Below are 27,466 nucleotides of genomic sequence, written 5' to 3'. Positions count from 1 at the left end.
AAAATGATATTAGTAGATAGTAGCAAAGTGGTTAGTAGCCAACCGCTAGAGAGGAAAGAAAAGGAACATGCGTATAGATATTTGCATACATAGCAACAGTGGCAGCGAGAACAGAGTAAGAAAGGGAAAGAATAAACGAAGATAAATAAATAGAGATATATAAGGAAATAGTAAACGAGTGTATTTACATATATACTCTTTTTTATTTAAATAATATAATGTAAATACTACTTGAGTAGTGAAAGCTTCTAAGTGTATAATACTTTTTAAATAGAAAAATATCAATAGTATATAGTATATAAGAAAGTGATATACATTTCAAAAAAATAATAAATTAAAATTACTCACTGTTAATTTCGTTCTGCTCCGGGGCGGCTGCTTCGGGCCTGTTTTCAAGCCAATTTCGGCCGGTCCAGCGCAAGGCACTCCGTCCACGGCCCGCCGCCCCAACCGCCACGCCCCAACCACAGTGCACACGTGATCTCGTGCGCCTGGCCAACGATCAGTCGTCTCGCGCGCGCCTGCTCTCTCCCGTTGGCGTTCTGCCTGCTGGCGTTCTGGTCACTTCCATGGCCGCGGTCCTTTTCGTTCAGGGCCACCAGAAACGGCTCCTCTCGATCTTCGGCCTCCTTTTGCGTCGCCCTCCTCACCCTGCCCATCCGCCTAATCATGGCTCTATATAATGAGCGCCAGCCGCCCCCGATGGCCTCGAGCCACCACTCCTGCAATCCACATCAAAAGAATTCCTCCACCCGCACACCCAGCAAGCCTGCCCTTCTGCGCGGCAAAACACATCTGCTGGTGGTCTCCGCCCCTCTGTCCTGTCCTCATCGCTACTTCTCCCTCCCATCGTTTTATCAACCGTCATCGGTCCGGACCTCCACGGCGCCGTGAACATGCCCAGGCGTCGTCGAGGCCGGCCGACCTCCAGCAGCGGCAGTGGCACGACTGACCAGTTATCCCCCTTCGCTACGGACAGCGAGTCCGATCGAGGATATGAGAACGAGCTGACAGAGCCCGATTCGGACGCACCTTGCGACAGACGGAAGGTCAAACGCAGGCGTCGACGATTGCGCTACAAGCCCAACACACCGGTCCCCAAGGGCGCAGCTGTCTCTGTTACAGACGACTCCGACGATGATACGGACCCCGAGGATGATACGGACGACGAGATATTGTCGGAGGACGAGGATGACGACTACGCCTTTGGCACCAGGAACAATATCGCTCGGCTGGAGGATCACTGGCAGCGGTCGGCTCTCCCCCTCTCCCTCTCTGAACCCCAACCTCCGTGATCCAAGACTGACGGGGAACCATCTCCAGATACTGCAGGAAGAAGGCGAAAACCTCCGCGGACCCCAAGTGGCAGGATCCGGTCGACGCTCTCCGCGCCGCAGGGCGACGCAATCTGTACCTGTTCCTCAACTGGCGTTTCAAACTGAAATTTGGGAAGGGCGGCCGTCGACTGAAGGGGACGCGCAAGTCAAGCTCCCTGGATGGCGACTGGAAGAACTTCTTGCGCTATCATGAGGGTGCCACTGGCACCAAGCTCGACGGACGGCTGATGCGGCTGATGCGGAAGGTAAGTCCCACCCCTCATCGGGCGCGCCGATCGACGAGGCTGATCGCCGTGGAAGAGCCTTCGGCGGCTGGCCAAGAAGCACGGGCTGGATACACAGCAGAAAGAGAAGGACCCGGTGTACGTCGAGGACACGGCTACGCTTCAGAAGACTGGCTTGCGGACGCAGGAGAAGAGATTCTGGCTTGGGCTGCAGCGGATGCAGATTTGCCTCTACAACTTGCTGGGCCTCTTCACGCTGAACCGGAAAAGCGCCATCCTCAACCTGCGATTCAAGGACCTGCGGGTGTCGCTCCAGCGCGACCCCAGCGGGGGGCCCCACCTTCCGACGGTGGAATTCAGCTACGAGTTTACGAAGAAGCACCTCGGTCTCACACAGACGTAAGTTCTCCCTGATATCATCCCCGGACATGCACACTGGCCTGACATTTGACCAGGAACACGTTCACCCTGCCGGAGATCATCTACGAGCCGTCTCTGATCCTCAGTCCGCATATTTTTCTCTTCGGCATCCTGTTCTTCTTCGAAGCGTTCAGTCCTCCCAGTCTAACCTCAATGGCCAAGCTCAGGGGACTGAAGATCGAGGGCGGCCGACAGCAGCTGCTGATCCCGCTGAAGCCAGAGATGGCAAATCACTATGTCTTCTGCAGAGTGGCGAAGGAGGACGGCGAGGTCCGCATCTTCCCTGAAGAAATGATGGACCCTTCGTCCTCGGTCCGTTCGATGGCCGAGATCGCCGGTTTTCTGCACCCCTGGTTCAACCATCGCTTCCGGTATGGTGGGGGTCTGATCCTCAACAAGAGTGGTAAGAAGACGCCCTCATCTCTTTTCGCCCAGATAGACGCTGACACGGAACCAACCATGCAGGGTTGGTCGGCGATGCCGAGCAGAATCTAGTCCTGAAGCATGCCAGCATCCGCACGTTTCTGGATCACTATATTCCACGCAGGGTGGGCCTCAATATGCAGGCACTGATCAGCGGCTTGGACCCCAATGCCCCTCTGATACGAGCAATCACGCGGATCGGCCGCTTTCTCGACAAACGGCGTCCACGGCATCTGACGGATGCGCAGAAGGCGATCGTGGAACAGGACCCAGAGCTGCAGGAAGCCATCCAAAAGAGAGACCGGGCCAAACGGCGTGCCGTGCAGACCAACGATCCCGAGGCAATTGAGAAGCTTGAAAAACGAACGGCCGACGTCAAGAAGACAAGAAGGCGGCTTCTCTATAAGCACCGGAAACGGGTTCGGGAGGAGTTCGACGACGAGCAAGCCGTGATCGACATCGAACGGCAGCTCTCCGGCGAGGCGGTGGACGAGGAGGCAAAGGAGACGCTACGGGATGAACAGCTGCTCCCGCAGATGATCTATCTTTTTTCAAAGCTCCTGACATGGCCGACATCCAGATCGGTGGAGGAGGAGTTGCGGCGACGGGATGCCGGTGCTGATGCCGTTCAGATGTACTGTGGTGTCCTCGAGGGTGGGCCGCGCCGAGGACGGAGGCCAAAGCCCCCCCCACCGCCGCCGCCACACCCCCCGCAGGCACCCGATGGCACCAACGATAGGAATGATGCTCACGGCGAGGTTACCTCTGCTGGGGGGTGGGATGATGCTCTCCGCGCCGCCAAGGATCATATCCGCGACGCGAAGCAGCCCCGGGGTTGTTTTGAGTGTTACGCGCACCCCGGGTCGTCGGATCACCGGCGCATTCATCGATACTCGCGGCCTGCGGGCCTGGGCCGCCATTTCCGGGATGAGCACCTCCGGCATCTCAAGGACGGGGAGCCGGCGTGGTGCAGCTGGTGCGAGATCAAACTGGAACACAGGATGCATGTGCAGAACCATGCGAAGATAGTCCACCGTGTGCATACATAGGCCGCAAGAGAGGGAGGGTCTGTGGGCTCCCACGAAGGTGAAATTACGAGCTCGTCTACTGGAGTTGGTAAGGGGCAGAATGTATGGGAGACTTATGCTTTGTTGGCTTGATCAACTCAAGGGTCCTTTCTCACCAAATACAATTCATTTCTAGATCACCGTTCACCCATCCGCTTCCCACTCTTCCCTTCGGTAGAGATGGCCGTGATGGCCTTGACAACCGGCCTGTCAATCTCTCCTTCTCTACTTATCTATTTGTTTTCCCTTTCTTTTCATTTTGACTTCCACTCTCCTGGCTAGTTATGAATACCGTACTCTAATTATTGCCATTATGATAGAATAAATAAAAAGATTAAAGATCACCCCAGTATTGAAATTTGATCTCACGTCGACCTATCAATTGCATGACCGGATATGAAAACATCTTAAGCACTCAAAGCTATGGCGCTTGCTGAACCCTGAAATTGTGACTTCTTCCAAGAATCAATAGTACCGCGCCACCACTTCACTGACTCCCGGGGGGAACCATTTAGGGCGTTCCCGGCAGATGGGCGAGATGTGGAGCAACAGTTGACTCGACTATACTAGCCACTGCTCCAGTATCACCTAAGTAATGCAAGAGAAGGCAGATGGATAAACGACTGTGTATTACAATGTCAAATAAAGATATGAGCGGTTTGATATCCCATCTTCTGTTAATTGCGTGTTGATGGTCGAGGACGTAATGTGCTCAGACGTCTCTTTCGCAGCTCCTTCCTTTGTTGTTTCTCCTTCTTCCTCTCCACCTCCTCCCTTCTTTGTTTCTCCTGCTTCCGCAGCTGGAGCCTCGCATTTTCGGGGAGCCAATTGTCCGGGAGATATGTTTCCACGACATAAAGCACACAGTGAACATGTTTATTTTTTTGTCACACTTTTTCAACATGACAGATCTTAAGACTCTTTCCAATCTGCTGCACCCAATACCAATAGAGAAGATTCTTCAACTCCTCATGAGCCAAAGGTTCTGTTATAGCCTCAGAATCTGAGATATTGTTTCTGTTGTCAGGTTCGATTTCACCAGAAGGCTGAGACTGATTATTTGAGATCCTGTCAACAGACAGCTGCTTGGGCGGGATGTCAAGGGAAGCTGCAGTCTTAGATGAGAAATTGAAATAGAAGATCACCTTGAGGAGCAAACCAGACAATGGAGAGGGGGAGGGATGAACATGTCATATTACTCTTACCAGAGATATAGAACAGCGCCTCCTGATAAAGGTCATCCAGCATCTCACAAGCTTGAACAGTGGATTGCAGCACACCGGACAACAAAAGTTGACTGGGTAGTGGCGGGCGGTCCTCAGTTCCTTGTCTATTCATGCTGAAGAGATTCAGAGTAGGGAGAGAATATTTGAAGCAGAAAAATGATTTGGAGAAGAGCGAAGGCTGAATGAGAAGGGAAGACCCTTTTATAGCCTCTTATATCTCAACTCCATGTTGGTTCGACTGGCCGCACTGTCCGTCAGCAATCCCTTCCACCTGATCACCTGGTTCTTACTACCTTGGAACACCAGGGTGAGCTGATCTGATACCCATCTCACTGCACCCTCTCACAAAAAGAGAACAGAGGTGAAGTCAGGGATGCTTTTCATTACCTGCCAGCTCCTTGTCCCTCACCTTTATCAATTGGAAGAAAGAATCCCGAAATTTGCCGGTTCAACTTCCCTGGAGATTTTAAGTCTGAACTGGTCGATACTGGCTGGACAAGAATGGAGCTCAAGTTTGCTTGATCTGGCGGCGCCCTCCTCGCTTGCGCCCGGGGCCGGTATGAATGAAGCACAGGCTGCATTTTGCATCTCATCTCTCATGGGATCGCCAAGACGCATTCGTGAGTATGCATATCAAAAATTGACAAGCCTCAATATAAGTTGCGCTTCGGATATTGCTTCGTGTTGAGTGATTTCGCTTACACTAGAGACATCCATGGGCTCGCACAGAGGCGAAGCCAGGCGCACAAATAGTTACACTATTGTTATACAGACTCTGGACTTGCATGTCGCACTCGCCGTCCGGGATTGAGATATCTCTCTCCCAGGGTGATCGCCACAAGTTAGTTCAAGTTTTAGCATCGATGCTCGAGGTAGGGCAACATCTCTGCACGGACGTGGCGTTTTCCAGACACAAGATGGCCCTTGCCCATGTTTGGCGAACACGGCTGAAAGACATCCTTGGAAGAGGTCCTGGCACCATCACCGTGTAGTCTCGGGATCGCGCCACAATTTTGAGTGTCTATCAAATGGGCTTGGCTACGAGGGCACTATTCCCAAAGCGGCAGCTTCCATGGAAGCTGCGGCTTTGGGAACAGTGCGAATGGCTGCATTTAGCATTAAGTATCCTTGCCCGCCGCCTCTTTTGGATCAGAGACACAGGATCCCCAGGTGTTCGGACCCACGATCATGCTTTTGACTGGCATGCATGGTTGGGTGAAGCTCGGCCTTTCTAATGCATGCCATTCCCTAACACCTTGTCCCCGGCCCCATTGATTGTAGGAAAAGGTATGGTGGTTTGTCGATTTGACTTCCTGGCGCGTGGCCAGGGGTGAAAATAAGGGTTGATTAAGTTGACTGGTCGATATTGACTGGACAAGAGCCCAAGTTGGCATGGAGGTGTGGTCAGGAGCACTTCTGCGTTGATCCACCCCATCAATGCAACACTCCTCAGTTCCGCGGCTTCTTTGATGTGGATGATTGGTGATCCACGCAAGATGCTCAGCTACTACTTTTCCTACCCTCCTTGATTAGCCTCGACCTATTTTTGTTCGCAGGCGGGTGCTGAACGTGGGACATATAAACACATCAAGGGCCTCCTGGACCGAGATCGAGGGGAGAAGAGCATCCCATCATCTCATCTCGCAACATGGCTACCTTCACGTACGACATCACCTCCCCTGGACCTGCCGACGGTTCTCCCTTGCCTCAGCTGCACACAGTGTACACTCCTGATCCTCGGTCAGACGAAGCGCCCCAGCACCTCCTTCCAATGCCCTTCTCTGCGTCCGGTGACCTCTCTAAGGATGCAGCAAGTGAGGTATTTGCTGATTTTTCTGCCCTGCCCGTCTCTGGTCTCGATGAGATTAACTGGGACGAATGGAATTTGTTCGACTCCCCCCCAGTAGATATTCCCCCACCGTCACTCCAACTGTCGCATTTCTCTGACGACCCCATCGAGGAGGCCCACCCAAGCCCGAACAACGTTGCTGATGACCCACCCAATCAACGAGAGCCAACCCCTTCCCTGGCCCCACAAGATCGTGAAGGCAACACATCGAAGGAGCCGTTGAATTACTCCGATAGTTCCATCGAGGCTGACCCATGCCCGGGCGAGGAACGCCACGTCCAAGTCCACCGATCATCAGAGCAAGGTATCCCCCTGGTGTCCGGCTGTTGGGAAGGCGATGCGTTGGGGGAGACGCTTGATAATCAGGAATACATTATCTTGCCCCTTTCTCAGGTGAAGATTCTGAAGCTGGTGTTTAAGTGAGACGGGGATGAGATGTACCAGATAGTAAGAAGGATAGATATACAAGAAACACAGGGATATGGCACACAAGGAGAGCTGTGGAAGTACTCAGGTTCTGCTGGTAAGGCTCAGCATCTGCTCCGCGAAAAACATTTCTCACACCTCCCTCACTCTTGCAGACGACCCAATCATCATCGATGAGCCAATGAGTCCCACCAACTTACCTTGTGGTTCTGATCAGTTTGTCGCCATTCCATCCCTTCAACGGAATATAGAGAAGGTTCCAGAAGGTTACAATGTGTATGCCAATATGACATTGGACGATTTGCAGGAGCATGGAGGGTTGGAACTGCTGGTAGTTTACTACTACCGGAATAATGAACGTCGCCGAACGAGGTCACGTGGATTATATCCAGCACTACTGCAGGGAGATGGCTCAACCTTTCCACTTCTAGTTAGTTAGCTGCTTAAATTTGTTTTGTACAATAGCCAGTAAAAACCCCCCAATTGAAGTCTCACAAACGGTCTCCTTAAAAATATATTTCCCTCCCATAGAGGGAGAAGGCACTAACTGTTCTTATTCCCAATCCTTAAAAGCTCGTACAAGTAGAGGTTGGAAGGGGCAAGCAATACCTCAAAACTAGAACAAAACCACAACCAACAATGATGTTTCTACCACTGACTAAAAATGAGGAGAAAACAGCTCTACCTAATCCTAATAGCTCTTGAGAATACCAGTGATAGAACTACGACACTTTGGACAGTCATCGCCAATGGCCTTACCACTTCTGGAGTGGTGTGTTAAAGTTGACGTTGTCGGACAGCGGATATAAGTGATCCCCTTCAAAACCTGATGCTCCAGCACGCCAGCATCGATACATTCGTCAAACACTATCTGGATCGAAACATCACCGCCGATGTTCTCAGCATCTACCGTGGCCTCGAGCCGCAGAAAGCGCTAATGAGGATGGTGTGCTCGATGAGCCGGTCCATCGACCCCCGCCGCCCATGGAAGCTGACGCCGGAGCAGTCGAGATCGGTGAACCACCTGCCCCACATCCTGAAGATCTCTCGGAGGGTTGAATATCTGAAGAAACGCCGCGACTCTGCTGCAAGCTGGCTCCATGGCAGGATCGGACAGAGGTACCGGCGGAAGGCCGAGGCCGACGACCGATGGGAGAAGAGGTACAGGCGCCGGGTTGAGGAGCACAAGAGATGGGACCAAAGGCATCACAAAGCCGTTCGCCGGCTCCGCGGTGCGAAGCAGCGCGCGAGGACGCTGCTCAAGCGTGAGATTCTGGAGCGGTACCGACAGGAACAGCCAGTGATCGACAGCGAGCGACAGCTATCGGGAAAGGTGGTCGATGAGCACGTTAGAAGTGAACTGGAGCGGTACATGCCACCTGAGCTGATGATAATGATCGACGCCGTCCTGACGTTGCCGCCAACCACTTCAGCGGCGGAACTACAACGACGGATCAGGGCCATCGACGCGGTCTCTGCATACTGCGGTGTGGAGGAAGGCCCCATCTGCCGTCGGCGTGGCCGTGCCTCCGGCCCCAAGCCAACCACAGCGAAACCGACCGCCCACAGGGCGGAAGCGATTGGCCAACCATCATCAGACATGCTCCTGGAGTCAGCCGCTCGAGCGGTTCGGATGGAACCCCGACCGAAAATATGCTTTATCTGTCTGCAGAACACCAACCTCGTGCTGTCGGATCGGGTCTATTCATTCAGTGGACTGGGAGACCTCACCAAACATTTCCAGAGGCGGCATCTGGATAAGTTCCGGCCGCTGGATTGCAATATGTGCAATGTGAGGCTCGCAACTCTGAAAGAGCTTCTGGTCCATGCGGAAACTGCACACGGAACCGTTACACGTTCGCCCAAGTACAGGATGCTCGCACAATCCGGTGAACCCGGTGCCCCGACTGGCTGTCTGCCACCGAGCTCCCAACCATCTTGGTCCCCGCGTGGCAACCAGTGCGAGGAGGCCAATCATCAAGGTGGGAGTTCCATGTGTGCCTGGAAGCCCCCGCTCGTCTCACAGATCATTCGCAATTCCTCACGCCCCCACCTGCCTTTCCGTTTCCCTTTCGCATTCAATTAAGGATAAAGTATTGCCATTGCACAACCCTTTTTGGCTTCGGCACAAGCGGTTATATACTGTTTCTTTGCTCCATCTTTGCAGCAATACCCGCTGGTCGGCATTGGCTCTATTTAAATATAATTGTTTTTCATTACTAGATATTTTTTATCGTTCAGCTCATTCAAAGATGTATGCAAATTCCTATCTGCTAATACCGTTGCAATTGCGACGCTCAACATTCTAGGATATTGGATAATTAGTAATTTCAGTAATAATGGCAATAATGGCAATTGCGATAGCGGTTGGTATCTCAAGCAATAATGATACCAGCTTCATATCTCGATTACATTCGTTTAACTGTACATCTCATATGAAAAAAGGTGCCTAGTAGCTCTTGATAACACCAGTGATAACCTGGCGACAAGGGGAGCAGGTTCCACCAATGGGGGGAACACATTTCGGGCAATACCGATGTCCACACAGAAGGGTCCGCCACCCTGACGGGATGGTAAAACAGATCTGGCATCGACATTGATCTTTCAGCTCACGGACTTTGGTCTCAAGCTTGTCAACCCGTTCATCCTTCCTAGTCATTTCCGCACGCAGGCGCTGCACTTCTTTCTCCAGCGCCTCTCTCTGCGCATGCTCCGCCTTGAAAATTTTATGGATTTCCTGGTTCGCGGTTTCCTATCTCATTATCAGCCAAGAAGGAGCCCCGCCATGGACCCTACAGGGAGGAGTCTTACCAATACCACGTCCAGGTTACGTCTTTTCGGTGGCTGGGACATTTCGGATGGTGCCGGGTCGTCAAATTGAGCCCCATACATTGGATAGCTGTAGTCTGTGCGGAGTCTCTTTCTTCGCAGCTTTCGCGCTGGGGGCTGACGTTCATCCATCTCCGAATCTGAACTGATGATGACAGTGTGATGAAGACCGTCGTGGGGAATATCAGCTGACGCCATGATTGAAAGATGGTGGAGCACCGCTGTCGGTCTTTTTATGTTCGCTCGGTCGTCCTCGAGTACGCAAGGGCCTCTCGGTGGTTGGTGTTTCGCGGCGGTGTAGGATGAGTCGAGATAATAAGGAGGAGGGAGGAACGGAAGGGCTTGAGGGGGAAACCACGCATATTTATACCCGGTAGGCACAGCCGCCTCACAGGACCATCCACGGCTGGTGGCAGCTGCAGGGGGTTGGCCGCAGGAAAGCTGAGCCGGCGCCGTATATCGCCTGTCTTAGGGAAATCATGCCCCCAGGGAGAGCAGTGTCCCCAGGGAGAGCGGTGTCCCCAGGGAGAGTAGTGTCCCCAGGGAGAGCGGTGTCCCCAGGGAGAGTAGTGTCCCCAGGGAGAGCGGTGTCTTCTTCTTCTTCTTCTATTCAATTTAACGTCCGGCCCAGCCGCTTTCCGCAGCTATGCAGACGATGGGTATCTATAGCTAATATACATCATATAATACAGTCTAGATGGTAGCCAAGGTCCTCCAGTGGGTCCCCCTGACTCCTGTTTGTCCTATAAACCGAAAGAACTCAGTGCATGCCTTATCGTATTTTGTCCTCCGTAATTGCTCCATATTGCCCGAGGAGTCTAGTTAAGATCATAAATCTTGCAGCCTTCTTAGCTAGCTTAGGCGTGGTCAGGATCTCCTTGAGATCGAACCTATCCCTTCTTCCTTCCCCGTTTTCCCATGTTTCCGCTCTGAGGTTGTTAAACCTAGGGCACGCTAATAAGACGTGCCGTACTGTTTGATTTCCGCCACCGCATTCGCATAGGGTGTCAGTGATCTCTGGCACCTTTCTTTCATATAGGAATTGTCGTAGTCCAATCTTGCCGGTGCGCATCTGTACGATGGTGGAACTGAGGGCCTTGTGTAAGGAGTGGTGTAGATGGAGGACCGTAGGGCTTGGTGCGGGTGTGAGCGCGTAGGTGGCTCGCCCCGATGACTCGTTCTCCCAGTCCCGCTCCCACTGTACCTGGGTCTGGCGGTGAAGTTCCGACTTGGCTGCGGATATCAGGTGTCTTAGGAAGTCAGGTGTAGCTGCGGTATCGTCAGTGTCCACTGTGATCATCCTCCCTCTTCTGCCTCGTTGTTGTCTGCAGCCCGTCGCTTCCTTTGCGAGATTATCCGCCAATTCATTACCTTCGATTCCTTGGTGCGCCGGGATCCAGTAGAATTCCACCTGAAGGCCCTGGGAGCGGACCCTGTCTAGAGCATCTATGATCCTCCGAAGTATGGATTGACCGGATGATCTTCTGGGGTTTTGGAGAGCCTTTAGGGCTGCCTGGTTGTCCGTGAAGATTGCTGCTCTGCGTCGGTCCGACGCTAGGATTAGGTTTAGGCCCATGTGAATGCCAAGAAGCTCGGCTGCATAGACGGTGGTAGACGTTTCCTTGCCGAGATAAGCGAGTTCTTGGGTGTGGATCGACGGCGCTAATGCAGCAGCCCCCACTTTCCCGTGTATGCCGCTACCGTCGGTGTAGACTGCCAGTGGTGGGTCGGCTCCGCTGATAATGTGTGTGTGCAGTCGTTCCGCCGCTTCTCGTCCTTCCGTGATAGTGATCGTGGGCGCTCTCCACCACGGCTTTACCGGGAATGGGATCCGCGACTCCAGATGACTGACCGCTCCTTCTCCCAGTTTCATCACGAGGCTGTGGTAGAGGCGTGTTAGGGGGCTGGTGGGGGAGTCTCCGCGTATCGGTGGGGTCCATGCTGAGGTGCTGTTGTCGTCTTCGTTCTGGAACTGGCTGCCGGTGAGGATATTCAGTGCTGCGTGGTGTGCTCGCTCCTCCAGCTGCAGACGCAGAGGCGTCATGAAGAGCTCGACATCCAAGGCCGCGCCCGACGCTGCTCGGTATGCGCCTCCTACGATCCTCGCCCCTTCTCGTTGAATCCTGTCAAGGGTTGTGCGCATCTTTTCTGTGAGCCCTGCTTCGCCGCGCGGTGTATGCCACACGGAGCAGGCATATGTGATCTGTGGGACCACTATGGCCAGGTATGCCAGCCTTAGCGTGGCCAGCGCTGATCCCCACGTTGAACCTGCCAGGGACCTCAGGGCATTTAACGTCAGTGACGTCCTGCTTTCGATATGCTGTATCTGAGGGCCCCATCGTAGCTGCTGGTCCAACATGACGCCCAAGTAGCGGACCTCTTTCATCGGAGCAATCGTTAGGTCTGATATGGTCAAAGCCCGTTGTACATCGTGTCTCCTTGGATTTCGCGTGAGGTGGATGAGTTGGTATTTTTTGAGGTCGAATTTTGATCCGTGAGTGGCCGACCATGCCTCCGCTCGTCCATGCATTCTTGCTAACTTTCTACAGTTCTCGTCGGTGGTGCAGCTGCTGGTGAAGAAGTAGATGTCGTCGATCCAACCTCCGGCCGCTGCCCCGGTCACCCGGAGGGGCGCGTCTTCCAGGATGTCAGCGTTGTAGAAAAGGTAGAGCACTGGAGAGATCGGGGAACCCTGTGGGATCCCGGTCTCCACTTGGAGAGGTTCTGTTGTGTGCTCCCGTAGCTGTATAGTAGTTGTCCTGTTTCGTAGAAAGCTCGCTACCCATCCAACTATCCTTTCGTCCATCGTTCTCTTGCGCAGGTTGTGCAGAAGCCTGGGGTGAGAGACATGGTCGAAGGCACCTGTTACATCCAGCAGGAGGAGACTGGCTACCTGATCGTTGTCCCAAGACTGATAGATCAGCTCCATCAGACCATGAAGCGCGTGTTCCGTCGACATTCCCTTTCTTCCCCCTAAGTGCGTGCGTGGGAGGAGCTGGTGTTCTTCGACCGCCTGAGAGATCCTTGTTGCCAGGATGGACTCCAAGGCTTTACCAAGGGTGTTCAGCAAGGCTATCGGGCGGTACGATTTCACCTCTGACAGGTCTTTCTTGCCGGGCTTGGGTAGCACCACCGTCTTGGCTTGTCTGAAGTGCGCTGGGCAGTATTGTAGGTCCAGGGATGCGTTGTAGATCTGTAGTAGATGGGGTGTCAGGTAGGGGAGCAGTCGTTGAAGTATGTGTGCCGGGATGCCGTCCTGTCCCGGTGCTTTCTTGGCGGCCATGGATCCGATTGCTCGAGTTATCTCCTGTTCTGTGATAGGGGGAAAGGTAAGTTGGTCGCTGTACCTTTGGTTTGTAGTGTCGGACAAATCCACATTAGGTTGGGGTGGGAAGAACGTCTCTTTGAACAGGTTTGCCTTGGCTTGGTGGTTGTGCTCCAGGCTGTTGTCGCTTCGGCGCAGTGGTGGTGTGAACGCCTGTCTTGTCCCTCGTCTGCGGGCCCATCTCGCCAGCCTCCAAAGCCCGTGTGGCGAGTCGCTCACCTCCCTGACCCTTGCTCGGTAAGCGTCGCGGAGTGTCTTTTTGATGAGTCTCCCTTTGTAGTTCCTGGCTTGGCAGTACGCCTCCCAGTCGCTCTCGAGGCGCGTCCTCTGGTATCGTCTTCGAAGGCGTCTCGCTGTCGTCTGTGCTTCCTTGCACTCCTGTGTCCACCCGGGGATCGAGCGGTCACTTGGTTTGGCCTTCGGCGTGGAGGCATCGATGGCTCTTGTTATAGCGTGAACTTTTCCTTGTACTCGGTGGTCCACCGACGCCTCCGAGTCCAAGACGGTCGGGTAGGGTAGATTCCTCTTGAGTTCTAGTTCCAGCGTCTCTGTGTTCGTCCGTTGCCATTGCCATTGGTCAGGTGGGTCGCATGTCTCAACCGCCGTCATGATTGTTACAGCAATTGGTTGATGGTCCGATTGGTGGTCGAGATCTTCCCTGAGCCCGCAGTAGGCTTTCCTCTCGTGGATCCACGGTGTACCGAGAGCAAGATCGATCGTGGTTTGTCTATCGTGTTCATCGTACGTGGCCGTCCCCGGAGGGATCAGGAGTTCCAGTTGCTGGTCGGCCATGAGCGAGACCAGCTCCTCCGCCTCAGCGTCCTGGTCGCTACGTGTACCTCCCCAGAGTGGGTGATGGAGGTTGAAGTCCCCAACCACGATCTGTTTCTCACTGTCGGCTTCGGTTACCGTTGTGCGCAGGAGGGGGATGGTGCTGTTCCCTGTGCTGGTCTCCGGGTTGTATAGGTTGTGGATATGGATTGTGTCCTCGGGCGCCTCGGTGCACTGGATGGAGACAGTGCAGAAGTCAGGAGAGGGGGTAGTTGCGGTCCATCTGCCGCGCGGTATTCTTCTGTTTATAAACATGCACGTCCTGGTGCCTGGGTCATCCAAGTACACCAGATCGAAGGATTGAGGTCGTGGGTAGTGGGTTGTGTTGGTGAAATTGTTCCGCCACGGTTCTTGTATTGCAATCACGTCGAACTCCTTGATCCTCTCATCCCTCAGCAGGCTGGCCATGACCTTGTTCTTGGACTTCCTGACGTTGTACTGCAGTATGGATAGGCTGCTTGTACTACTCATCGTTCTGCGTCATTTCGAGGTCGGTCAGTGCGGGGTCTATGAGGGCTGGGTCTACAGGGGGTTGTTGGGATGCGGTTCTGGAGCGAGTCATTATCGGCGAATCTCTGTTCGGTGTGTATTCCTCGTTTTCAATTCTCATTTCTCTTTCCCGGTCCTCCATCGCTCTGTGCAGGCTCATTTTGTTCAGCACAAAGACTTCGGAATCTTCCTGCGTGAAGTTGTGAAATGTGGTCGATTGCGGGTTCCGTCTCGGTCGTGCGGTGGTACGTTCAGTCGGCTGGGCTTCCGCGGGACGTTTGCGTTGGTCCAGGGTTTGTCGTAGGGTACCGCCGGTGAACAGGGGTATGGTAGGGCGGGTGGCAGGCTGTGCCACCTTGCTTGTGGCGTCGGGTCTGATGTAGTACGAAGGTCGATTTCTCCTTGCTTGTTCAACCTTCGCTATCTCTGCTTGGCGGGTGAGGCAGTTGTTGCTCCACGCTGCGTGTGGCCCTTTGCAGAGTGCGCACTTAGGTGTAGAGTTTGGATCTTCTTCTCTCTTTCGGCAGTCCCTCGTGTTGTGGGGTTCTGCACAGTATCCGCATGTTTCATTGACGTTGCACTGAGTTCCAATGTGGCCGTATTTCTGACACTTGTAGCATTGCTTCAGCTTGCAGCTTCTGTCGTAGAGTTCACAGTGATGGTAGCAGGCATCCAGGACCAATCCCTCTCTGATCGCTCGGTCTGCATGTTCCTTGGTGGTGAATTCCAACACCAGTGACGAAGTCGGTTTCTTTGCTCCCGTCCTCGTGAGCCATCCTACGTAGGTGATCGTTGCTCCAGGGTGTAAAGTTGCATTCTCTGTTTGGATCTTCTCGATGGATCGTGACTGGTTGCTGGGGTCTATGTTCTCCTTATCCGTACAAACTGAGTGAACCAGGACCCCGTATGTGGGTTGGAGGGCCTTGGCCTCTCTGCCCAGGGCCTGTGTCCACTGTTGTTCTTCTCGCAGTTTGTTGGCGTCTTCGATGTTCACCGTGTGAATGGACACGTCTCCGCTCTTCAGTTGTTTGGCGGCTACCACCTGAATCGGTCGCTCCGTGCTGCGTGTTCGCTCCTTCAGTGCATTGTTGACTCTTTCGCGTAGCTCTCCCGGTGTCTTATCTCGCAGCAGTGCGGCCGCCTCGGGGTTGTGTAGTTTGACTATTATCTCCCTCTCCTTGCTGTTCGTTTGTGCGGGTGGAGGCGTTCTGGGCTGGGGGGGCGTGCCGCCAGACCTGACTCTGTCGGCCCAGGTTGGGTTTCTGGCTGTCGGGTGCGTTGCTGCATGGTTGACCACGTTCTTGATGAGGGTGAGGTCGTCTGAGATGGTGGTCTTCGCGATGTGGTGGATCTGATTCAACTTATCGAGGATCTCGTGGGAGGATGGTGCGGCCCTGGATTTTTTGGCATAAGCCTGTACGCTGTTCAGAAAGGATTCTAATGATTGATCTGGTAGTTTTTGGCGTTGTCCTTTTTCTAGGGTTAGCAATGTTGTTGCCTCTGCTATGAGTTGCGTCGCGTGCTCATGCAGGTTTTGCGGCTGCACGCCCAACTGAGGCCACTTGGCCTTATTAGCCATGGTTCCGGGTATCGGGCCGTAGCCGAAAACCAGGCCAATAAGATGACGTCAGTTTAAGCTTAATTACGCGCGCGGTTGTGGTGAAATTTCAAAAATTAGATATGAGCAGTGTGTGGTTGTCCGAGAGCAGTGTCCCCAGGGAGAGCGGTGTCCCCAGGGAGAGTAGCGTCCCCAGGGAGAGTAGTGTCCCCAGGGCCACTTTTCCAAAAAGGACCGCAGGTAACAATCGGCTCGCGCCCCAAGAACGGACCCATTGCGGGACCCAGGGCAGTTTTGGAAATCCGTGCCACTCCTGAAGTGCGAGCTATATTTGCACCTCACGATTCTCCACTACTTCTCCGAGAGTTTCCAGCGCGGTCTCATTCAAAGCCAAATTCCATAACGCGCCTCAGATCATTTGACCATGCGCCTCTTGTGTTCTGTTCTCCATATAGGCGCAGGCGAGTTGGGCCATGCAAAACCATCGCGGGCATCTCTACAGAAGGGAAGAGTGGGTGGTTCCGCACTCAAAACAACCCCGAGGCTTCTCCGCGTGGCGGATGTGCGGCGGCACGGGACATCGTCCCACCCCTTACGGGAAAACCTCATCGAGATTATTGTTGCCGTGGTCAGTGTCGCGGGTGCTCGCTGAGCGCCGATGGAGCCTTTGGTCTCCTTCCCCGGCGCTGTTCTCCCATGGACAGAGGTGAATCAGATGATCAGTATTCGGGTCTACAGCCAACCCCCTGCTGCCACAGGATGCATGGTCTAGTGATTGAGAGGCGGCTGTGCTTTCACTACGGGTATAAATATGCGTGGTTTCCCCCCTCAACTCTCTCCATTCCCCTTCTTTCTTATTATCTCGCTCGCACTTGCTCCTTACCTACTCTCTCTCGTCCTGACAGGATGACTAGAACCCGCAGACAAGCCATGGCCGCTGAAAAGGCCAACGCTCTTAACCTGCGTTCCAGAAAAGTCAACCGCGCGCACACATCCCATCGTTCCCATATAGCTCGTTCTCGCCGCCATCATCTTACGCCCACAAGGCCACAAACTCACGGGGAGGGTGACAGCCGTAGCCCACCCAATCTGGTGGAGGATCAGGATCAACCTTCTCTTGATGACATGAGGGAATCAGACATGCACCGTTCTGTTAACGATAAGGGTAAGTGCTTGCAATTTCTTTCGCAAACATATCTAATAGGTGAGCAGATGAGGCAGATCCCGTGTGCAGTTCAGCCCAGGGCCAAAGTTTGAGCACCCACGATGTGGCTCCCTGCTCTGATGGCAATGCGGAAGTTACTCTTGCCGACAGTGTAGCTTTGGCGATGGAAAACACATACGATGACAAATGGAACTACCACGGCCCCGTTGAACGTCGATACTGCGACATCCATGATGAAAATGAGTATCTATGTTGCTTCGACCCTACTTGGGTATCACCGTGGAACTTCGATGATCCAGAAGTGGCGAGCTCAAAACTGGAGGAGCTGTACAACATCAATCAGCAGAATCCGCAGAAACCATGGTCCTTGAGAGTTGGGTGCGATGTTCCTGAACTGCTGGACCATATTTCCTGTGTGACAGCGAGGGGAACAAGAGGAGGTATGAGCGTTTACTTTGCACACTGGAAAGACCAATGGTTCCGGGAGAAGAATGTTGGAAAAAGAGAGTATGGATCATGGGAGCGAAGCTACAATATTAGTGGCGGTGATAAATATGAGATGAGTCTGATAAATTGAACATTTTGCCACTTTTTCTTTCCTTAATTTCTTCTGCAGTTGACCTGTATGACGTATTGATGGGGTGAATGAAAGCTAGTAATTATAAATTTATTTCACAGCTCTTCTCTTGTTAATCTGCATCCAATCCAAATCTCCTTGATCGCTCCAGACGGCTGACGGCCGTCTCAGCAGTAGAAAGGCAGAATGCTTTTGCATGCCATGATTCTCGTTCGACATCGCTGAGGTCAAAGTATGTTCTTCAAGCGGGTTCGTGAGCATCAGGAGGGAGAGAGGTCTGGGCGTTCTCTTTGAGGCAATAGTATCTGAAGTGGAATTTCCAAGTTCTGGAAATGTGTGTGCTGGCCAGGATAGATATAATGAAGAAGAAATAGTAAAGTAAAACAAAGTGAAGAAACCAAACATAGAAAACGAAAGAGGAGAATGAAGAAAATGAAGTGAATGAAGACTGCAATTGTTACACAAATCCAAGCAGCTAACTAACTAGAAATAGAAAGGTTTCGTGAGATCGGGCCATCTTGAATCAATGCTGACATAATCCACGTGACCTCGTTCGACGACGTTCGTTATTCCAGTAGGCTGCCAGCAGTTCCAATCCTCCATGCTCCTGCAAATCGTCCAATGTCATCTTGGCATACACCTCATAACCCCGCGGAACCCTCTCTATGTTTCGTTGAAGGGATGGAATAGCGACAAACGGATCGGAGTCGCTCAGCAGGTTGGGACTCATTGGCTCATCGATGATGATTGGGTCTTCTGTGAGAGTGAGTGAGGTGTGAGAAATGTTTTTCACAGAGCAGGTACTGAGTCTTACCAGCAGAACTCAAGCACTTCCACCGCTTTTCTTGTGTGCTATATCTGCATGTTTCTTGTAAATCTATCCATCCTACTATCTGGTACATCTCATCCCCGTCTCGCTTATACACCAGCTTCAGAATCTTCACCTGAGAAAGGGGCAAAATAATGTATTTCAGATTATCCAGCGTCTCCCCCAATGCATCACCTTCCCAACGGCCGGACACCAGGGGGATAATCTGCTCTGATCAGTGGACTTGGACGTTGAGCTCCTCGCCCGTGCGTGGGTCAGCCTCGATGGAACCATCAGAGTAATTCAACGGCTTCTTCAATGTGTTGCCTTCGCGATTGTCTGAGGCCAGGGGAGGGGTTGGCTCTCATCAACTGGGTGGGTCATTGGCAACGTCGCTCAGGCTTGGGTGAGCCTCCTCGATGGGGTCGTCGGAAATATCCGACAGTTGGAGTGATGGTGGGGTAGCATCGACGGGGGACGAGTCGAACAGGATCCATTCGTCCCAGTTTATGTCATCGAGACCAGAGACGGTGGATGGCAGGGCAGAAAAATCAGCAAACGCCTCACTTGCTGCATCCTTAGAGAGGTCACCGGACGCAGAGAAGAGGGGCACGGGCACGGGCACGGGCACGGGCATGGGCATTGGAAGGAGGTGCTGGGGCTCTTCGTCTGACCGAGGATCAGGAGTGTACGCTTCCAGGAATTGCACTGTGTGCAGCTGAGGCGAGGGAGAACTGCCAGCAGGTCCAGGGGAGGTGATATCGTATGTGAAGGTAGCCATGTTGCGAGATGAGATGATGGGATGCTCTTCTCCCCTCGATCTCGATCCAGGAAGCCCTTGATGTCTTTATATATCCCACGTTCAGCCCCCGCCTGCGAACAAAAATAGGTCGAGGCTAATTGAGGGTAGGAAAAATAGTAGCTGAGATGCAGCTTGCATGGATTGCCAATCATCCACACCAAAGAAGCCACTGAACCGGGGAATGTTGAATTGATGAAGTGGACCAACACAGAAGTGCTCCTGACCACACCCCCATGCCAACTTGGGCTCTCGTCCAGTCAATATCAACCAGTCAACCTAATCAACTCCTCTTTTCACCCCTGGCCACACTCCAGGAAGTCAAATCAACAAACCGCCATACCTTTTCCTACAATCAATAGGGCCGGGGACAAGGAGTAGGGAATGGCATGCATTAGAAAGGCCGAGCTTCACCCAACCATGCGTGCCAGTGAAAAGGTGCGCCTGGCTTCGCCTCTGTGCGAGCCCATGGATGTCTCTATTGTAAGCGAAATCACTCAACACGAAGCAATATCTGAAGCACAACTTATATTGAGGCTTGTCAATTTTTGATACGCATACTCACGAATGCGTCTTGACAATCCCATGAGAGATGAGATGCAAAATGCAGCCTGTGCTTCATTTATACCAGCTCCGGGCGCAAGTGAGAAGGGCGCCGCCAGATCAAGCAAACTTGAGCTCCATTCTTATCCAGCCAGTATCAACCAATTCAGACTTAAAATCTCCAGGGAAGTTGAACCAGCAAATTTCGGGATCCTTTCTTTCAATTGATAAAGGTGAGGGACAAGAGGCTGGCAGGTAATGAAAAGCATCTCTGACTTCACCTCTGTTCTCTTTTTGTGAGAGGGCACAGTGAGATGGGTATTGGATCAGCCCACCCTGGCTTTCCCAGGCAGTAAGGATCAGGTGGAAGGGATTGCTGACAGACAGTGCGGCCAGTTGAACCAACATGGAGTTGAGGTATAAGGGGCTATAAAAGGGTCTTCCCTTCTCATTCAGCCTTCGCTCTTCTCTAAATCATTTTCCTGCTTCAAATATTCTCTCCCTACTCCGAATCTCTTCAGCATGGATAGACAAGGAACCGAGGACCGCCCGCCACTACCCAGTCAACTTTTGTTGTCCGGTGTGCTGCAATCCACTGTCCAAGCTCGTGAGATGCTGGATGACCTTTATCAGGAGGCGCTGCCCTATATCTCTGGTAAGAGTAATATGACATGTTCATCCCTCCCCCTCTTCATTGTCTGGTTTGCTCCTCAATGCGATCTTCTATTTCGATTTCTCATCTAAGACTGCAGCTCCCCTTGACGTCCCGCCCAAGCAGCTGTCTGTTGACAGGATCTCAAATAACTGGTCTCAGCCTCCTGGTGAAATCGAACCTGACAACAGAAACAATATCTCGGATTCTGGGGCTACGACAGAACCTTTGGCTCATGAGGAGTTGGAGAATCTTCCCTATTGGTATCGGGCGCAGCAGGTTGGAAAGAGTCTTAAGATCTGTCATGTTGAAAAAGTGTGGCAAAAAAATAAACATGTTCACCGTGTGCTTTATGTCGTGGAAACATATCTCCCGGACAATTGGCTCCCCGAAAATGCGAGGCTCCAGCTGCGGAAGCAAGAGGAGAAACAAATAAGGGAGGAGGTGGAGAGGAAGAAGGAGGAGAAACAACAAAGGAAGGAGCTATGAAAGAACCGTCTGAGCACATTACGTCCTCGACCATCCACACGCAATTAATGGAAGATGGGGAATTCGCTTGTCAATCGTGTCAATCAAATTTATTTGATATGCACAGTCATTTATCCATCTGCCTTCTCTTGCATTCAGTCGACTCACCCTGTTACTCCATGTCTCTCAGTAAAATTCCCCCAGCTGCCTAGAACGCCCAATATGGCTTCCCCCTCAGGAGTCAGTGAAGTGGTGCTCCCCTATTGATACCTTGTAAAAGTTAGGGAATTCGGAAGAATGCTGATGAAGTCGAACCCTCAGGGAACGCCACAATCTTGCATGAAAAGGTAACAAAAAGGCAACAAAGATCAAGTCTCTTGGGGAATGCTATAATTTTGAGTGAAAAAGGTAAATTTGTGATGGCAGTAACATAACATCTGCCAGCATGAATCAATTTCTCCATTTGGTATAGAAAGCCTACCAGCGGCGTTCATTTAACCTCTCATAATGAAAGACGTACAGAAAGTAGATCGAACAGGTAAAGGAGATTTTTAGAGTACACGGAGTACACAAGTGCAAAGCTCAAAAAACGCACTTGCTGTTAATTCTTTTCACACTCTAACCCATAAGTAAATGAATATGCATCAGGAACCAATTTATGCCCCTTCAGTATGACTTCCATCCGTTCGGCCCAGCTTGAATTTGCCCAGCCAGTCCCAAATACAGAATAACTATAATAGTCACCGTGATGTGCAACATCACAAAAAAAGGTTCCTTTTTCCGATTGCGTAGAGGCCGAACATTCTGTTGGTTTAACGTTCAATGTTCTGCCCAAATCGGAATTGCGGAAGTCAGCATTGGCCCAGCCATTGCCATGTATAGAAAATTTATGAAAATCGTCCGGGTGTGGCGCGCGGCAAGGTCCCTCGGAATTTTCGAAATCGAGATTGATATAATACGCCATACTGTCTGTTTGAACCAGACTTTCACCCCTGAAGTTCTTTGGATACTCCTGATCGTTTGCGATGCAACCATTTAGAGCCAAGTCACGTAGAAATTGCAGACAGTCATCAATGTCCATCAGGAAAGCAGATCTATCAACTGAGTGAACTCCAATTTTGATCTTTTGTGTGGTATCTACATCGTAGATCCAAGAAACTGAGCGTTGCAGTCTCGCCGCATCAGGACAGAATTGATCTTCCAGAATCTTGCTGATTGTGTCTCTGGCTGCTTGCTCATGCCCAGCTCGTGCATTACAAATTTGAACCGTGGGAACAGGAGCGTTGGTGAATGAGGTGGTAGATGGCGAACACGTAGATGGTAGAAGAGTGGGAGACGGTGGGCTGCCAGACGGTATTGTGAGAGAGGATGGGCTGGCAGTGAGAGATAATGAACGGGTGGAGGGCGGTGGCAATTCGGGAGATCGTGTGGAGCCGTGTTCGGCGACAATCAAGTTGTAGGTACCACACGTTCCATGAACAGTTCCACGTCCTCCCCACCGACAGTCCACATCATGACAGCACTCTTTGAGCATCTCAGCAAACACTTCCACACATGGGCAGTCTTTATTTCCAGCTTTCTGCCAGCCAATACTGAACACATTCTGTGGTTTCAGAGCATCTGCACCTGACCCCTCAGTGCCAGGATACGAGAGATAAATGGGTAAGAAAGGAGATTGTTTTGCATAGCTGCAGAATCGCTCGGCAACAGCTTCAATAAAGTTAGAGGCAATGCCTTGCCCTTCCGAGCTGCATTTTATTTCGCGTGGCTGGTTTCCCAGAACCAAAGGAAGAAAAAGAAGAACTGAAAATAACATAGTTGATGACTCAATTGATGATAAAGGTATAAATTAAAAAGCCGACTGAATTTTGCTTACATTTCCAAAGCTCTCAGTGCAGATGCCAGCTTTTATATAATTGTAGTCAAAGGCAAGCCTTGCTCTGCAGTTTTTGACACTCTGTTTGACTTGCTGCCCTTTTGACTTGCACTTCTTTCAGATCATACTCACTTTTGACTCATTCTTCTTTTGGCCCACGCTTGTTTTCCGGTACTACTCCTTTTCAACTCGCCCTCCCTTTCGACTCGCACTCTAGCTTGGGTAAATTTTTGGCTTGCACTTTCTTTTGTGTCACATTTTCATGCCGCTCTGCTTTCCGGCTTGACATTTCTATATTTCTATTCAATTATCATTTTGAGCTGGTCATGAGCCATTCGGCTCCACAATCGACACCTTTCACGAGTTTCTAAAGTTCATCTATGAGGGACAATAGATCTTTTTATGTTCCCTCGGTATGAGCCTCTCTGTACAGAAATGATCAATAGAATGAACTGGTACTGTATCATGTCTTCTAGATGTTAAGGAGAGGTATTTCTGATGGCCTAATTGTCTACTTTGCAAGCGGAGAATGTTAGTGAAGATGGATATAGACTGGCTTGGTGGAATATATATATCAATATTTCATTTTGAGCTAGGTGGAATTAGGCTTTCATTAGTAGAGCAGACACAGGATCTGAAGACTCCGAAGGCTGGATTTTCAATAAGTGGCTATAACTCTTCCTCGTCCTGGGGATACACCTGGGATTGTTCTCTCATATAACGAACTCTTTTTGACCCCTGTCCCAGCTCGTCACTGTCCACTTCTAGCCTTTTCCCCGTCCGAACATCAAATGATGACAGATACAACCTTAGATCGTCTAGAGTTATGTGACCTGTGGTATCATTCAAACTACCCAGAGGTTCTTTACTCCCACGCCCAGGTGCCGAATTGGAACCAACGAACAAGAGCTTCTTATCTTTTGCTTCCTGTAGGATATGATCATCTGGTAGAGTTCGCACAGTGTGCCCATGTAAAGTCATAAAGTAATGATCTTTAGCTAAAAGATTTATCGTTGAACGCAGCTGCAGCACGCTTTCCCCAATGAACTTGTAGTATGAACGAGAGGAAATCAAGAACAAAACTATCAGTGACGTAGGTGGGGAGTTATACCACATCTTCAGTATTTCTCCTGCACTCCGATGGACAGATATATGCGTCTTCCGCGCAAGCGGGGCACTGAAGTCCTCAAAGCCCGGAGCCAGAGGAGGCGTTGGCTCCATACCTTCCATGTCGTCGAGTCCGGGGTCTAGCTGAACTGGCGTTAAAGGGTTATTTACCGGCTGTATTGTAGGGGGAACTTCAGGCCCTGTAGATTTTACAAAATCATTCTTCTCCGCAGCGATCGCCGAATGAAGCTGATATTCTGACCACCTTCTGAACACCGAATACAATGGCTCTTTACCGAAGAAGGAGAATATCACCTCCCTTGTAACAGCGAACGAGGTCGGGCGTTGAGCGGCAGGCTGATCACAACCATACACATGACCCACAAAGAAATACGCCCCGTCGTTCCGGAGCTGAGAGGCTCGAGGACGGTTGTATCGCTGGATGTCGTCCTCGCCATTGTGGCTTAATGCGGCGTGGAACCCGCTTGTCCGTGGAAGATGTTCTCCAGCCCTTGCTCTGGGACAGACGTTTCAACATCGCAACGGGCTATCGCCTCATTGGTTTCACGGCAGCATAGCTGTCTGATCTCCGCGGAATCATAACCCAACCTCCGTGCTACGCCGGCGAGCCGGTGTGGGCTTCGCACGCGGTTGAGATCGTAGACAGTCACTGCGGTTGCTTGATGGTCCCGGAAGGGTACCACGAACTGTCTCATCGCGCACAACCACAGCTGGACATACGACAAGCACGCTCTCATCCTCTGTGCCTCATCGCGACTCATATGCTCACCAACAGGTATATCTGCGTATTCGTCAAAGGATAACTGGACACGGCATCTGTCACCCCCTGCGACGTATATATGTCCCATCGCCTTCTTCAGGGAGCCCCAATGCTTCTTTGGGAGAAGCACCTTCAATCCCCTTGCTGGTGGCTCGAGGTAGATGAGATCTTGGGAGAATGTGTGCAGAGACAGTATTCTGCCACCAACTTGAAGTAGGCCCTCCAGGAGTATGCTTCTCTCGTTTGGACCTGTGACACAAGGGAATAGGTTATTATCCATGAGATGACGGATGCGACCCTGGTCTGCGAGTGAATAGGACGGCATGAGACCCTCCACCTGGCGCACGGAAGGCCCATCGACAAGGGATGCCCTTGTCCCGGGAAACAAGGTCGACCAGATACGGTTAATCTCACCAAGATAATAAGCTGACTCCTGTGTCCGCAGTATCCAACGTTAGTGGAAAAGAGGCTATAATAGGCGGAACCGAGCTGTGCGCAAAATTCTCACATCATAACATCGCCCTTCCAGAGCGCGCCGGAAGAGCTTTACAGTGACAGGCGCCCACAACCCAACATATGGTAAGAGATGGTCAAATCCGTCACAGAGCTGCTTAATCCTCTGCATCTTTTTCACGTCTCGGGTTTTGGTAGAACCCTCCCACCTAGCCCACCACCTAGCGACCTCGGGAGCATCTCCTTTCAGCTGATAATGACGCAGGTTCCGGTAGATATCACCGTCGCTGAAATTCTGCTCATTTTGATACTTTTCTCGCAGTTGAGCTTGCGCTGCGGGTGTGAGAGCTTTTAGAAGTGTCAGCAATGTATCACCAAGGAAATAAAGCACACTCACAGTCAAGATATAATTTGACCCCCCACCACTTGTCGCCAGGGTCGAGAAAATGGCTTGCTGCTTGAAGGCGGCTCTTCCCTTGCAGACATCGAAGGCGAACATTGTCACCAAGGGTAAGATGGGGCGGGTCCATACCGCTCAATAGTGCTTCCACGGTCGTCTGTGAACTGCTCAGCGCCTCCTCTAGTGTGTCATTGCTGATGAGAGCAGGAACATGATGTTCTGGGTCGTCACGATCGCAGCCTACTGACTTAAATAGCTTTATAAGCCTAGCGGCATTCTCCCCCAGTGGCCTCGACCCGACGACATCATCATCCTCGCAAGCGAGATGGGATAAGTCAATCCTCACACATCCTCGAAAGCGGCGCAAGATCGCCTGAGTGTGCTTGTCATCCAGCAGGTGTGGCAGATCTTCCATACTCTTTATCGTTGACGTGCTGACTTGTGTGTTCCAGGGTATGGCAGTCATATATCCCCAACTTTAAACCCATTGCGAGTTTGTTTGAACCAAACATATATCACGCGGAATTCCTGCTGCACCACTCAGTTGGGATACGATCCATTTTCGGCCCCCTGCCAGATCCATGACACCGCTCCGTTTTCGTGTCCTCCTGCACATCGGAAACCCCGACCCGACCTCCCTAGTTACAGCACTACCCGACCTCGTTACAAAAGCCAAGCTCCATTTGTGGCCCGTACACTCTCGGTTATGTGCAGCAAAGCTAGAGGCCCATAATGACATTCCTCCTAACGCGATCCGGGAATAAGTGTACACGCAAGTGAGCACTGAGAGCTTCAAGGACAATATTAGTAAGAAAGCACTGATGTCGCGTTCTGGAAAATTGCCTTGACTTAAAATAGATTCTTGGTGATGCGCGTGTCTGCCTTCAAAAGAGCTCCTGTCTTCCCTTAGATGTAGAAAGGGTACAAACGCAGCAGTTTTTCATTATATAAAAAACCATTTATTTGATTATCCAATAGCATTGATGGTCTAGTAGTCTTCTCTATTCACTTTTATTTTCGTGTTTCCCGCCCTTTCCCCCTGTGAACCTCCGATATTTTGTGTAGTTCTCGCACGTTGTTCGGGACGGAGGGGGGTAGTGCTTCTCCTGTTTCCGTCAGAGTACTTCCTGGGTGGCACCGGATATAACACTTACTATATCTTTGTCCGATGGTGGAAAGTGGCTGCCCGAACCATCAGGCTTGCTGAAATTAATTGTAAAGTATCGGTTGTCTTCATGGATGAGAAGGTAGACACCATTGCAATGGCAGTCGTCGAAGTAGCTACGCAGCATACGTCGGAGTGTGCATTTCCGTCGATAACGCATCTGCACGAGGCTACGGTGCGCAGTCCATGGCCTCTTGACACATTTTGAGTCTGATGGTTGCATGATGTAAAATGAAGATAAAAATTTGAAACAGCAGTATGGAAGAGATCTCAGTCTATAGCTATAAGCAAGGGTTATTTGAGAAATAAGATGGCCCTTCATTGAGCCAAAGTCGCTTTTTAATGTGTTCTGTCGAATGCGATTTCAAGTGAGTGTTCGCCGACACCATTTTCACTCACAATTTCATCTCGGCCGCGATTTGTGATTTTTGACTGGGTATTCTTTCTGGTTTATATTATTTTTCGGATCGTTTTCTTTTCTGGATTGTATTCTTTTCTGGATTGTATTCTTTTCTGAATTGTATTCTTTTCTGGCTTGTGAATGCTGGCTCCACTAGTTTCTGCATGTAGGCATCACGTAGCTGGATAAACACTTAACAACATCCTTGAAAACCTATTTTGCTCCGATGAAGTAATGCCTTTCCTATTGATTGGTTCCACATCCGGCA

General features: G+C 51.4%; 11 protein-coding genes across 11 annotated transcripts; 5 read left to right on the top strand and 6 right to left on the bottom strand.

Annotated features, from left to right (window-relative positions):
* Positions 1-896: 896 nt before the first annotated feature.
* Positions 897-3,453, top strand: HCAG_03160 (predicted protein; the record flags this gene model as incomplete). The annotated part of the gene is made up of 5 exons (XM_001541013.1): positions 897-1,252; positions 1,333-1,582; positions 1,638-1,960; positions 2,017-2,384; positions 2,447-3,453. 5 exons carry the CDS (start codon positions 897-899, stop codon positions 3,451-3,453), a joined length of 2,304 nt encoding a protein of 767 aa, XP_001541063.1.
* A 905-nt stretch (positions 3,454-4,358) lies between these two features.
* Positions 4,359-4,809, bottom strand: HCAG_03159 (predicted protein; the record flags this gene model as incomplete). The annotated part of the gene is made up of 2 exons (XM_001541012.1): positions 4,359-4,474; positions 4,677-4,809. 2 exons carry the CDS (start codon positions 4,807-4,809, stop codon positions 4,359-4,361), a joined length of 249 nt encoding a protein of 82 aa, XP_001541062.1.
* A 486-nt stretch (positions 4,810-5,295) lies between these two features.
* HCAG_03158 (predicted protein) lies at positions 5,296-5,689 on the top strand (the record flags this gene model as incomplete). The annotated part of the gene is made up of 2 exons (XM_001541011.1): positions 5,296-5,317; positions 5,427-5,689. The coding sequence occupies 2 exons, from the start codon at positions 5,296-5,298 to the stop codon at positions 5,687-5,689; spliced, it is 285 nt and encodes a 94-aa protein (XP_001541061.1).
* Positions 5,690-6,345: 656 nt separating this feature from the next.
* On the top strand, positions 6,346-9,058 carry HCAG_03157 (predicted protein; the record flags this gene model as incomplete). The annotated part of the gene is made up of 4 exons (XM_001541010.1): positions 6,346-6,965; positions 7,024-7,402; positions 7,671-7,744; positions 7,783-9,058. The coding sequence occupies 4 exons, from the start codon at positions 6,346-6,348 to the stop codon at positions 9,056-9,058; spliced, it is 2,349 nt and encodes a 782-aa protein (XP_001541060.1).
* A 363-nt stretch (positions 9,059-9,421) lies between these two features.
* HCAG_03156 (predicted protein) lies at positions 9,422-9,999 on the bottom strand (the record flags this gene model as incomplete). Its single annotated transcript, XM_001541009.1, has 2 exons — positions 9,422-9,724; positions 9,784-9,999. The coding sequence occupies 2 exons, from the start codon at positions 9,997-9,999 to the stop codon at positions 9,422-9,424; spliced, it is 519 nt and encodes a 172-aa protein (XP_001541059.1).
* Positions 10,000-10,573: 574 nt separating this feature from the next.
* On the bottom strand, positions 10,574-16,025 carry HCAG_03155 (predicted protein; the record flags this gene model as incomplete). The annotated part of the gene is made up of 3 exons (XM_001541008.1): positions 10,574-14,384; positions 14,425-14,820; positions 14,935-16,025. 3 exons carry the CDS (start codon positions 16,023-16,025, stop codon positions 10,574-10,576), a joined length of 5,298 nt encoding a protein of 1,765 aa, XP_001541058.1.
* Positions 16,026-16,934: 909 nt separating this feature from the next.
* HCAG_03154 (predicted protein) lies at positions 16,935-18,252 on the top strand (the record flags this gene model as incomplete). Its single annotated transcript, XM_001541007.1, has 4 exons — positions 16,935-17,169; positions 17,217-17,676; positions 17,898-17,978; positions 18,240-18,252. 4 exons carry the CDS (start codon positions 16,935-16,937, stop codon positions 18,250-18,252), a joined length of 789 nt encoding a protein of 262 aa, XP_001541057.1.
* A 669-nt stretch (positions 18,253-18,921) lies between these two features.
* HCAG_03153 (predicted protein) lies at positions 18,922-19,335 on the bottom strand (the record flags this gene model as incomplete). The annotated part of the gene is made up of 1 exon (XM_001541006.1): positions 18,922-19,335. The coding sequence occupies one exon, from the start codon at positions 19,333-19,335 to the stop codon at positions 18,922-18,924; it is 414 nt and encodes a 137-aa protein (XP_001541056.1).
* Positions 19,336-20,418: 1,083 nt separating this feature from the next.
* HCAG_03152 (predicted protein) lies at positions 20,419-21,037 on the top strand (the record flags this gene model as incomplete). The annotated part of the gene is made up of 2 exons (XM_001541005.1): positions 20,419-20,551; positions 20,649-21,037. 2 exons carry the CDS (start codon positions 20,419-20,421, stop codon positions 21,035-21,037), a joined length of 522 nt encoding a protein of 173 aa, XP_001541055.1.
* A 2,524-nt stretch (positions 21,038-23,561) lies between these two features.
* On the bottom strand, positions 23,562-26,099 carry HCAG_03151 (predicted protein; the record flags this gene model as incomplete). The annotated part of the gene is made up of 4 exons (XM_001541004.1): positions 23,562-24,516; positions 24,741-25,213; positions 25,289-25,566; positions 25,631-26,099. The coding sequence occupies 4 exons, from the start codon at positions 26,097-26,099 to the stop codon at positions 23,562-23,564; spliced, it is 2,175 nt and encodes a 724-aa protein (XP_001541054.1).
* Positions 26,100-26,748: 649 nt separating this feature from the next.
* On the bottom strand, positions 26,749-27,021 carry HCAG_03150 (predicted protein; the record flags this gene model as incomplete). The annotated part of the gene is made up of 1 exon (XM_001541003.1): positions 26,749-27,021. One exon carries the CDS (start codon positions 27,019-27,021, stop codon positions 26,749-26,751), a length of 273 nt encoding a protein of 90 aa, XP_001541053.1.
* Positions 27,022-27,466: the final 445 nt, after the last annotated feature.

Source organism: Histoplasma capsulatum, genomic scaffold (genome assembly GCF_000149585.1).
Source record: "Histoplasma capsulatum NAm1 scaffold_3 genomic scaffold, whole genome shotgun sequence".
Classification (NCBI taxonomy): domain Eukaryota; kingdom Fungi; phylum Ascomycota; class Eurotiomycetes; order Onygenales; family Ajellomycetaceae; genus Histoplasma; species Histoplasma mississippiense.
This window is presented reverse-complemented; position numbering and strand designations above follow the sequence as displayed.